Below are 12,909 nucleotides of genomic sequence, written 5' to 3'. Positions count from 1 at the left end.
TTCCAGGCTCAGGGACTTCCCTCCCCAGGACCTCACAGAAATGCTCAGCAAATCTGTAAACCTGTTTCTGGGGGTCGGAGATTGGATCACCATTCTTTCCCCTAATGATGGTAATAGGTGTGCGCTGCAAGTAACTTTTTGATAGAATTAAAGAGCGATTTGTGATCGTGGGCCACTGAGGCAGACTCCATCTCCTCAGCAACCCGCGACCACCAACCATCCTTGCAGCGCCTCACGGCTCTCCGAACCTCCGGCGAAGGCTGCGGTAATCCTCCTCATTCTCTGACGTGGGATGCTGTAGGCGATGAGAGTGGGCCTGTCGCTTTTCTCAGCCAGCCTGAACACCTCCTCTGTCAGCCAGGGTTTATGAGGAGGTCTGGACCGTGTGCCCAAAACTGCCATTGCAGTTACATGAGCCACAGCCCTAAACCTCGCCCATTTCCCTCGACATCCAGAGGAGTGGGGGACGATGCCAACTCCAGCTGCAAGCGATGCTGAAATTCTCAGCTGCAACTTTCATCAGCTAGCCTAGACCAGGCCACTATGGGTTTGAAAGGGGCCCTGGGTTTACACCCACCACCGAGTGGAAGAATGGCAGGCGCATCTTACAGATGACAAGTCGATGGTCAGTGGGCAGATCAGCTCCACAGTAGGTCCTGGTGTCAAGGACATGGGCCGCATCCGCTGTTCCGTCACTATGTAGTCCAGCAGATGTTCTTGCTTGGACCCGGCATGCATCCATGATGTTGTGTGGATGCTGCCGATGACGGAACAGTGTGTTGGTAATTACAAGCCCATGGGCTGCACAAAAATCTAGCAGCCTCCTGCCGTTGTTATTGAGCTGATCAGGCCCATGTCTTCCAATCACTCCTGACCAGGTGCTAGCATCATGACCAACTTCGGGCATTGAAATCACCCAACATGATGATTCTATCCCGAGGGGCCACTTTAGCCAACACCTGTGACAGGAGGTCATAGAAGGCATCTGACTCATCGGTCTTTCCGCATCCCTCCACGGATGTTCGGTCTTCGGTGGGGGCATAAATAACCACGACCACCACTCCTGCGCCTCTGGTTGATGGGAAGGCGAACCCAAAGTAACCTGGGGCTCACAGCTTCCCACACCTCGCCGCCACGCTCCCACACTGCCTTCATTCTCTTGTTCAGAAGAAGAGCCACTCCCTGTTGTTTGGCAGTCGCCTGCCCCAAGTAGAGGACAGTCCACCCCTCATAGTGGCAAGAGCCAGAGCCGGTCCACCGGACCTCCTGAACACCACAGAGATCCAGGCGGTACCGGTCCAGCTCCCGACAGAGGAGTGGCAGCCTCTCCTCCGCTGTGAGTGTTCGAACATTCCACGTGGCCATCCGTAGTGGCTTTTTGTTGTTTCTGGAGGAGCCCCGAGGGTGAGGATTCAGTCTCCTGGCTCTGCCTGATGGAGTTTGGCCAGGAGACGTCATAGACGCCTGTCCCCCCAGGGCCTCCGGCACTAGCTTAATTATATCTCGTGGTTTAGTGGTAATGAGATTGAGGGTAGAGGGGTTACCAGCCCCTCGCACCCGTCCAGAGCCCCCATTTGGCCGCTGTAAAGCACCATGACAGAAATGACACACACACACACACACACACACACACACACACACACTTCAAAGAATACCCTCTGTAGTGATTACGCTACACACTGCAGCTATATTAGGACAGCACGTGCTGACTGAAGTGTTGATGTTGTGCATCTGGGCAAGACGTCTATGCATTAGAATACTTTAGTGAGTGTGTACACCCAAATGTTTGGTCATGTGCGATCAAGTGGAGTTGATACAAACCTCCATGGCTTCAAAAGGGACCTCATCATACGTTCTTGAATCTGTGGATGTCGCCCATCTAAATAGCAGGAAAATTAAATAACAGAATGTGAATCAAGAATATTTAAAGGGACTGTTTACCCCAACTCCCCCCACCCCTCTTTTCTTTTTTTGTTCCAACCCCATTTGACTTTCTCTCTACTGTGGAATACAAAAGGAGACGATAGGCAGAATGACAGCCTCAGACACCATTCACATTCATTGTATGGATGCATAGAAAATGGAAGTGAATGGTGACTGAGACTAAACATTCTCTCTAACATCTCCTTTTTCCACAGAAGAAAGAAAGTCATACAGGTTTGGAACATCATGAGGTTTAATGAGATATAAACTCTTAAATCAAACCCACTGTGAAAAATTTGGGAGTTCTTTTTGATTCATCTCTCAAGTTTGACCAACAAATAAATTCTGTAGTAAAGTCTTGTTTTTTCCATCTTAAACTTCTGTCTTTTAATGATCTTAAAACTGTCACACATGCTTTTGTTTTATCTCGTTTGGACTACTGTAATTCACTATATATTGGATTACCCCAATCCTCCATGTCACGGCTTCAGATGGTCCAAAATGCCGCAGCCAGGTTTTTAACTGGGGTTCATAGACGAGAACACATTACTCCGATATTATTGTCTTTAAATTGGTTGCCAGTGTGTTATAGAGTTGAATTTAAAATTTTGCTGCTAGTTTTTAAGGCTTTGACTGGTCTGGCACCATCCTATCTGTCAGATCTTGTAAATGTAAAAAAGTCAATAAGAGCCTTGCGATCCTCAGACAGCATTATACTGTCATATCTCAGATCGAGATTGAAGTTGCGAGGTGATCGTGCATTTTCAGTGGCCGGTCCTAGGATATGGAATAGTCTTCCTTTATCTGTGAGGTCTGCAACGTCTGTACATGATTTTAAATCTAAGCTACAGGCTTATCTTTTAACTCTTGCATTTCACTCATAACTTTCGCTAAACCCTAACCTAGTGTTTTATTGTCTGTTACTGTATTGTGTGTGGTTTGTTTTATACTACTTCATTTGTACAGCACAGTGGTCAACTTCTGTTGTGTTTATTTGTGCTTTATAAATAAATAAATGAAAATGAAATGAATAATGTAAATGATAACACAATTTTCTATCCCTGAACTATCCCTTTAATTAAAAACAAGATGGCCCAACCAAGTTTGCCACAACTCGTCTCTTTTCACCCTCACTAACTTACAGGAAAGAGTGACGGGCGGCTGTGCGTATGTTGGCAATAGTTTCCACATCTACATAGTCATAATGTAGGGACTCCGGGTCAGCAGAGGAACTGGTCTCAGCCAACAGAACTCCCAGCCAACGGCCCAAGTCCTCCGAGGAACTCGCCTAACACACAAACACACACAGCAACACAAATGAGCAATAAGCACAATCCCTAACACAACCGGAGTCAAATCAACAGCCTTAATGATTGTGAATGTAAAGAGATTACAGGAAGTGTTGGGAATAAAGGGAAAGATAAAGATCAGGAAACAAGAACAGACCAGGTTCGAACCACTTGTCCCACATAAACACCAGGCTTAATAGCCACGTTTCCACTATCGGGCCAAATGAGTGCATGCTAGTGCATGCCAGGTGCGTTCCCATTGTCACTTCAGGGGCTTCATCATGCCTGCTTGGGGCCAGGGGCCAAAGACCTTTGGCCTGCCAGTTACACGTTGGCCAAAGAAAGCCAGCTGGGGATTGAGGCAGGGTCACAGACATAAGCAGAGTTTTGCTTAATCAAGTCAGAGTTTTCAGCGCCAATACATTAATTTACCTATTTTTCACATCTAGCTGCCAGCTTACCTTAACAGAGAACGGAAAACCATCAGTACTTGTCATTAGACGAAATCAGGGCTCTTCTGAATATTTGGGCTGATGAAAATGTGCAATGTCAGATCTACAGTGTCTGCTGTACGAAAATATGATTTAGTACATTGTCGCTGAACTTGCTAAGTTGTGTATCTAGTGCAAAACAATTGCAGGCACAGTACAAATTCATATTAATTTGGAGGGCAAACTTGTCTCCAGAGTTTGACAACTCAGCTTGAGTTTCCCTCTTATTTGTGAAATGGAACAAATGGTTGGAACCAAGGTGGCGAATTAAGGGTGAGTTTTAGGGCAATGCTGAAGGGATATTGGCCCGATAGTAGGAAAGCAGATAAATATTGATGTTGCGGCTCAAGGGCCGAGGCTATTTGCCCTGACTGAGCAGTTGATAGCACTGGCCTGATAGTGGAAAAGCAGCTATTGTGTCAGTAGCATGTGTGCTAACCACTAGGCCATGGGTCCAACATAAGCAATTATGGTTTAACATGGAACATAAGCATTTAATGGTAGACATGGATATTGTGTCTTTGTATTGGGCTTTGATGGTTATCTCACAATGGCAGAATATAAAACACAGGTCCTTTAAAAAGCTAAATGAAGTAACTGTCAACACTGAAACTGAGAAAAAAAAAAGTGTAAAGTAGTGTGGATTTTTAAGCTACTGAAACAAAAGTTTCCCAGAAACTTAGCTTAGTTGAGCCAAACCTGTTCACCACAGGACAGCTTATAGTGGAAGAAGCCAGATTTCAGTCTCAATATTGATAACATTAGGTTTATTGTGTTTTGCCTTCATACAAAGAAAATTATTGGTCAAGTACTTTTGTGAAAGCTCTAAACAAAACATTCCCTACCTCTAAAGCTGCTACCTCTGCCCCTCCTCTCAGTATACGCAGAGCAAAGGGGTGTTTGTGACCCAGACCTGGGACAACTTCACAGCCTTTCAGAGCCACAATGCTATGGGGGATTCGCTGTTCTCCTTTCTCATGGTAAAGGTAGAGAGATCCAGCCCGCACACGACACCAGTGCTCCTTCCAGCACTGATTAACCAGCACACCCACATAACCTTACATACATACACACACACAACACACACACACACATAAAGCATTAGAGCTATTGTTACACTTCTCCGTCATCCGTTTCATGGTGTAAGATTTATTTCAGTTCATTGTCTGAGATCAAAGGCAAAGAAAGAAATGTTGAAAATAACAGGTGGCGAGAATCTCTGGCATTGTAATTTGAGAACATAAAGGGGATATGACAGAAAAAGCCAGGTTTCGTACCACACCGAGGGTCCTGGTCGAGCGAGGTGCGGCCGTCTCCTGGCAGTGGAGGCTTCCTTTTGGAGAAACTGATAATTCTTGTGATCTTCCTTCCTGCTGCTCTGCTTACGTTGCCTGTAAGCTCTGACAGTGCACCACGCTTAGGTTTACCTGTAAACACATATGGGTATGTTGGTTGAATGAAATGAAAGGTAAAATAATAACATATGTGGTCAGCGTACACCAGTGAGAAAATCTACAGACACTTAATCTAAAGGAATTAGGCCAAATACAAGACATTCACTGGCCAAAACAATGATAAATACAAACAATCCACATCCTGCTCTGACTTTCAGCTAGTTTCTAAAGAACCTGTGGAAAAAGCTCTTAGAGAGTGAGTGAAGATGTATCACCATTTTCTCGGTTGTCACGGGCACTCTCTCCACTTGGCACACTGTCAGAATCTGAGGTTTGTTTCTCCACTGACAGCCACTAGAGAGAAAACAGCAAAGCCAGGTCAAACTAAATATTTGTCCAATGTTAAAATGTACAAATCTATCTGCACAAAATAAATCTAATTGGGTTTGTTATCAATTTGTAATGCTAAAACAAATTTGCTATGCATATTAGACAAACAATTGAATGAGGAATTCATTCTAAACACTCCTGTGGCTAGACAGCTACTGCAAAAGAGTTCAGACAGGAAACTCACTCCCAGCATAGTGTACCTTTCACAGTCCACTGCTAAATTCAGATAAAATGTGTTTCCTGACATACAGAAACACATAATGTACATAATAACAGACCCCATCATTCAGTCCCTCACAAGAAGCCTCTTACATTCAACACATTATTTACAGCTGCTCTGGCAAAATGTACCACCCTGACATGTTTTAATCAGAACAGATGGAGAGTGAGCCCACAACATTTAGCCTCCCAGTCTGTTTACACACAAACACAGACCTGCAGTTTTAGCAGCAAAGGTGGGGATGTAATTACACACAATGATAGAAAGCAAACTCATTCATTTTAAACAACTGATTTAAAAGAGGAGTAAAATAACAATAAAATAGGAGTAGAGCAGCTAAAACGTACAACAATATATAACAAAAAAATAAAAACACTCGGACATGGTACCGTAGTAACACCATGTTATTTTTGACAATTTTTGAAGGACCTTGGAATCCCATTAAAATACTAGAGAGCTTTTTTTTTTTTTTTCATTATTATTTATTTTTTATTTTCACATTAATTAATTGACCCCCATTCAGAGTTTAGAAGACCAAGCATACTGCAGCACTAGTTCAAGAAACACTACATTTGCTTTTTGTTGCCAATGTAAGACACCTTTGATTAATTTAAGATATAAAATAAATTTAGTTCATGTTCAATTGATTAGTAAGTTTAAGTGAATCATATGTGGGCACTGTATTTATCTGATTACCATCTAATGAAATCACTGTACCATGGTACTGACAAGTCTATGAAAATCATTGCTCAGGTCATGAGTTATTCAGCCTACACTGTGTAAGTGGGACTATCTGTTTTCTAATAAGCTCAAGTGGCAGCAAGACCTCTGTTTAATAAAGGGTATCCCCAAAAGTTCTTCCAATTCATCATATGCACATTTTATATGTCAGTGATGAGAATGACATGTACAGGAGACAAATGTGTGCTGGGATCCCACCTTATCCAGTTCAAGCTTCCTAGGAATCGAGGTAGATGGGCTTTCCAACCCATTCCCCTGACCTGTAACGCCACGCACCACCTGTGATCACACAAAGATATCCACAAATCAGCCGTTTCCTGCACATGTAAACATTTTATCACATAGGGGGGCCCATTTACAAAAGCCATTTTCCTCTTGTGCAATATTGTTTCTGGCAGCCAGATACATCCATTGTGTGTAGGTATAATGGAGAACCAAGAGTGCTAGCGTGAGATGAAATGTATTGAGTAAGGTTCTGTGTTTACTTGGAGCCATTTCTCGGCTTGCTCCTTGCTCTGCACTGCCAGCACCAAAGCCTCTCCTCCAGGAAGAGAGAAACGCAGCTCGTGCTTCTTTCTTCGCCCGTCTTTGGGGATGTAGATGACGTTGCACAGGCTGAGTGGAATGTCCATGTAGGGCGAGTGGTCTTTAGAGCTTTTATAGCACTACAACACAAGCAGTTGTATAAATAGTGAATCAGAGGTTTCCATTTATCATTCAGAAATAATACATTATTCATAACAGTCTGCATGTTAAGTAAATGTATACAGGTGGGGCAAAAAATGAATGGTAACACTTTCTATGAAGTCCATATTTATAATGCATTGTAAAGGCATTGTAAATGCATTATACTGAATTAATAATGTCTCATAATACACCTTATAATAAGTTATAACTTCTCATAAATAATTACAACTACAGTTATAATACATAAGACTTCCCCTTTTCATTGCTATATAATGCTTTATAACACAAGCAACATTCAATTTTAATGCAGCAGAAGCTAATAAAGTTTGTATAAGTGCTGTATAGTGTAAACAGTCAAAAGTGTTTATGATGTAATCATATTATAATTGATCTTTGCCTGTTTCAAGGACAAGTTACAAAAGCAATATATTCTTATATACAGTACAGCCATGACATAAACTTGTAACATATAATACATCAAACTACACCAAGAAGACTGGCTACATGTGTGATCAACATACATATTTTGATTTATTCGAGAGATAATTTCTGATATATAAAAAAGCATACCTATTATATATAACAAATATATATATATAAAATACATATATATATATTTGTTATATATAATAGGTATGCTTTATATATATATATATATATATATATATATATATATATATATATATATATATATATATATATATATATATATATAATACATTATAACTTCTACAAATAAATTGGATGTTGTTTGTGTTATAATGCATTATACAATAATGTACAATTATTAATAGGTAAGTATTCTAATTAATTATAATTGTCATTACAACTATTTACGAGAAGTTATAACATATTCTAAGGTGTATTATAAGACATTACCAATGTATTATAATGCCTTTACAATGCATTATATATATATGGGCTTCATAGAAAGTGCTACCAAATTGATAAAAAAAAATCAATTTGTTGTATTTAATTTTTTCTCAATATATGGATGTTTCATTTATGCTGCTTTATATATAACTGGAAAAGCACTGTTTACATCCTATGTATATATGTTCTATTGTTTAATTTATTCTATTGTTAATTTGATTTTTACTGACTATTTACTTAGATACCTTTTTAATTTAATTGGTAACACTTTAAAATAAGGTTATATTTTTATTATTAGTTAAAAATATTAGTAAACATGAACTAACAATTAACAATACTTGTAGAGCTCTTATTAATCCTAGTTAATTTCAATGTATAATAATACATATTTTTAAATCAACAGTTGTATGTATAAACATTAGTTAATGCACTATGAATTTACATGAACTAACAATGAATAATTTAATTTAATTAACTAGCAATAACAAATATTAATAAAAAATATTGTCCATTGATTGTTCATGATGCCTAATGCATTAACTAATTTTAATGAATTGAACCTTATTGTTAAGTGTTACCATATTCATTTATGAACATTTTTGAATAAAGGAGTGTGTTCAAAAGGCCTAGCATATTCGTTTTTGCTGATTTATCAAAATTATTGTTGTCAGTTGTGCAAAATAACTGGTATTGATATCAACTACTGAAATGATGGAATCGTGGCAGCCCTAATCATAATAATATGGGGTTTCTGGCAGCTTACCTGTAGTCTGTTTTCACGGATGACAGTGAGCTGTTTGACCCACTGGCCGAAACGTTTCTTCCTCAGAAGGAAGGCACAGATATGGCAGTCTTTCACTGGGGCCATGGAGTTCTCCTCTGAAGGCCACTGGTGCATCAAACGTGGGCCTTTCTCCTCATCCTCCTCGTCATATGACTCATAAGAGCTGCTTAAGGCATCTGAGTCGTTATCTGTGTATACGAGTAACATCACATAAATATGTCTAATATGAAATGATATAACAATTAGGGGTAGGAAGAAAAGCATGAAAATGACATGCCTGATCCTAAATATAGGGTCAGGGTTACTCATTTACAGGAGTTTTTGCGTCGTCCATTCACTTGCGTGGTTGGGTAATTATTCTCAGCATCTACGTAATATCCATCTTCAATGGAGTTTGGAGGGCTGGAGCTGCCTATAGGAATAAAAGAGGCATAAAGTGTCACATTACTTTACTCTTGGTTACAATTCTATATTTTATCATTTATTGAATACATTTTTTAAAAAGCTAATTAATTTCAATAAATTCATGACATTAAACGTTTGCATTTCATTTGGAATTTGATGGTATTTACCCTTAATTAGATTTTTTTTAAATATTACATTTTAAATTAAACATTTTATTTTAATTTCACTTCTGTAAAAACTTCATGAATCTGACAAATTAAGAAAATATCAGTTTGTGTCAGACTGTTGGAGCATTTGCTTCTATTTGATAGGATCAAAAATATATATACATAACATGACGTGACATGAAATAATCCTTAAAGCCAGTAGGTAACAATAGTCATCCATTGATTTAAATGGGCCTAGTCTCTGTAACCCAGCTGAAAAAAATTTAATAAAAAAAATATTTCTAAAAGTATTTCACAAGTTATGAATTTCTATATGTATACTTAGACATTATAAAATACAATTATTTGTCAAAGTTTATTTTTTTGAAGTTTTCTTATTTTGAAGTGTCAGTTCTTGCAATAAAGCTACATTATGCTTACAGTCAAACCTAAGGTATTTAAAAGAGAAGAAATGAAAATAAGACAAAGCATTTTATTACCAATTCATTATTTTAGACATCAACCATAACTCAATAGAGTAAATTAATAAAAATGTAAATAAAACAAACAGCAATAATCTAAAATAGAGATGTCAGAATCAACGCGTTAACACATGCAATTAATTTAAAACGTTTAACGCATTCTTTTTTCTTAATCGCGATTAACACATTTATCGTTAACTTGGAGGATCTTGATGTAATACATTGATCGATCACTGCCATGGAGATGAAATTGCTATGCAAGAGATGCATCTTTCCCCACACGAAGCTGAAAAATTTGGGACGATATGGGGTGGACATGTTTTCTTTAGTGCTGGCTCATGAGCGGACGAGTCATTACACTGATAAGTAAGCATCTACAATTCAAATGTCTCAAACAGATTAACGATAAACTCTTAACGAGTCATTATTATTTTAGCAGAAATTCAGGGACAAAATCTTATTTTGGCAAATATTTACGCACCTAACGCTGATGATCAGGGCATTTTTATAGATCTTGAAGGGAAGATGCAAGCCGCTGGCACCCCTCATGATATAATATTGGGAGGAGACGTTAATCTGTTGATGGAATCAGTCCTTACTCATAGTGAAGCAAAAGTGAGTACGATACCTACAGCAACACTGATGCTTCAGAGGATGTGTACAAATCTTGGTCTTAAAGACATCTTGTAGCAACTTTCATCAGTCCATAAGATTTATTCTAGAATAGATTTTTTTTATATACATAAGTCCCTCAATTAATCTGTTGTTGATTGCTCAATTGGAAACATCTTAGTCTCAGATCCTCCCCTGGTGAGTTTAGAGGTGTTGCAATATACGGAGAAAAGGAAATCATATAGTTGGTGCTTTAATGTATCCCTTTTGCAAAATCCTTAATTCCAACAAATGTTAAAGTCTGAAGTCAATGTTTATATGGAGAGCAAATGGTCTTCAGTATCCTCTGTGGGCATGGCTTGGGAGGCACTTAAGGTGGTTCTTGGGGGTCAGATCATACAGTATGCCTCATTCACCAAACAATCCAAAGCACGAGAACTGGTGGAGTTGGAAGAGAATATTACAAGTGCCGAGGCAGAGCTGAAGCACCGAATGTCGTCTGATGGCCTCAGAGAATTGGCCTGATTGAAATACAGATCTATTACTATTTTGTTGCGGAAGGTGGCGTTTTGACTATTCAGGGCAAGACATTCATACTTTGAGTTGGGGGACAAAGCAGAGAAGCTTTTAGATATATATATAAAGCAGAGAGAGTCTTTTTCTACCATTCCCTCAGTGAAATCTGCTGGTGGTGAAATATTTACCTCGGTCATTGATATAAATATTGCTTTTAAAGAATTCTATCTTGATCTCTAGATTTCCACGTCTTTGTCTACTGATGAAGATATTAGAAACTTTGGGGAACCATTAGAACTCCCTAAACTGACAACTGAGCAAAAATATCCTCTTGATTCTGAGATAACCTTTGGGGAGCTTGGGAGGTAATTAAGGCCTTGCCTACAGGCAAGGCTCCGGGGCCAGATGGCTTTGCCGCTGAATTTTTTATATCTTACACTACAGATCTGGCTCCAATTTTGTTAGAAGTTTAATCGTTAAAAAAGAATGGAAAACTTCTGCCAACCATGACACAAGGCCGGATCAGTCTGATTCTTAAATGTGACAAAGATCCAATTGGTCTAAATCCAAATTTTTGGCTCTGACAGCATACTGCCCAGTAACGTCTTTTCAGCCTTTGTGTGATTTAGTTAGAGTTAATATTGACCCCTTAATAAAAAGGTTTTTGAGCACTGTGAGCAGGTGGGCTTCATTACATTTATCTATGATTAGGAAGGTTTATGTTATTTAAATGAATTGTATTCCAAAAATAAACTACCTGCTGCAATCTCTACTTGTAGATTTCCCTTTCTCATATTTAAAGCAATTTGAAAGCATAGCTTATAGCATAGTTATCTCACATTTGCACTCGGTATGAACAAAAGTGTCCAGAGTGTTTAATTCGGACATTTATTTAAATGTTGCCTCGAGCATACGGCTGAACCCAAAATTATGTGTTAATCCTCTGTGGTCGACGGAGGCGCCGGTGCGTCCTGCTGGATTTCTTCTTCAGCGCAAACAACATAAAATTCTCTGTCATTTTGGGGCATACAGATAAGTTTAAGACATCATAAAGGGTCTTCTTTTATTTGTGTACACTCACAATAACAACAAAACCTTGTGCTTTTGCTAAATAAAGAAAATAAAAAGAGTGTGCTTACAGCAGTCTCCGTGTTGGCGAGCATATGTGACCCGTCACGGAAACCAGTGACACAAGTCGGCAGCACAACTTGTGAGCAAAATGAGAAACAAGTGTTTTTTTCCAAAATTGGTGATTTCCGCTTTTTTGCAGAATCTGTTAGTTGAGATCATGAAGAAGCCTCTCCATGTTTGAGATAACAGTATTGGTATATTTAAAAGCGTACATTTTGAGGTTGAAATCGGCTTGTTTTTCGGAGATTCTAGCATGCAGTAGGGGCGTGTCATTGTCTGTGTGTATTTCCGTACTGAATAGCCGCCGGCGCTTTGCCCCCGCCCCTAACAGCGTGGCTACTTATTATGCAGCGCTCTAGCCGGCTCTATCTGATATCAAAATTCAATGAAGATGGACGCCGCAAAGAATGTCGCAGAGCGAGCTGAACCGTGGCCGTTACAACGAAAATGTTTTGAAGTACTTCTTCGACAAGCCGGATGCTTATGAACAAGCGTTCACTGATTCTGAAGACGATCTGAGCGACGATGAAAGTGGCATGATAAGACTGAATAATATCCCTAATCTACAACTGAGCGAAGATGAAGACGAGGAAGAATGTATCGGACTGGCGTCATGCGAATTATTGGACATTTAGAGGCAAACAGACGCACAGTGCAAACTTCGGAGATGGTTACATCCACAAAGAAGACCCGACAAAGAGAAAGTGTGCCCGAACGACTTATTTCATTGGAGGCAACGAGATCTGCAAGAATACTTTTCTGTTTCTTATGGGGTGAGTTTCCATAAACATCAAAGTTTGTCGTTTTTTGTTCATTCTAAGAACA

At 39.2% G+C, this 12,909-nt stretch overlaps 1 protein-coding gene across 2 annotated transcripts in view; it reads right to left on the bottom strand.

Moving 5' to 3' along the window:
- LOC127659378 (actin filament-associated protein 1-like 1) overlaps nucleotides 1-12,909 on the bottom strand; it is a 50,646-nt gene that overhangs the window by 6,344 nt on the left and 31,393 nt on the right. For both annotated transcript variants that reach the window (XM_052149158.1, XM_052149159.1), the window contains exons 6-14: nucleotides 9,106-9,204; nucleotides 8,772-8,980; nucleotides 6,934-7,113; nucleotides 6,647-6,727; nucleotides 5,373-5,451; nucleotides 4,981-5,130; nucleotides 4,549-4,760; nucleotides 3,066-3,211; nucleotides 1,822-1,879 (exon numbers count right to left, since the gene is read on the bottom strand). In XM_052149158.1, coding sequence (XP_052005118.1) covers nucleotides 1,822-1,879; nucleotides 3,066-3,211; nucleotides 4,549-4,760; nucleotides 4,981-5,130; nucleotides 5,373-5,451; nucleotides 6,647-6,727; nucleotides 6,934-7,113; nucleotides 8,772-8,980; nucleotides 9,106-9,204 — 1,214 coding nt within the window. The remainder of the gene's footprint in view (nucleotides 1-1,821; nucleotides 1,880-3,065; nucleotides 3,212-4,548; nucleotides 4,761-4,980; nucleotides 5,131-5,372; nucleotides 5,452-6,646; nucleotides 6,728-6,933; nucleotides 7,114-8,771; nucleotides 8,981-9,105; nucleotides 9,205-12,909) is intronic.

Source organism: Xyrauchen texanus, chromosome 19, assembly GCF_025860055.1.
Source record: "Xyrauchen texanus isolate HMW12.3.18 chromosome 19, RBS_HiC_50CHRs, whole genome shotgun sequence".
Classification (NCBI taxonomy): Eukaryota; Metazoa; Chordata; class Actinopteri; order Cypriniformes; family Catostomidae; genus Xyrauchen; species Xyrauchen texanus.
The sequence above is the reverse complement of the archived record's forward strand: the minus strand, read 5'-3'. Positions and strand labels throughout refer to the sequence as shown.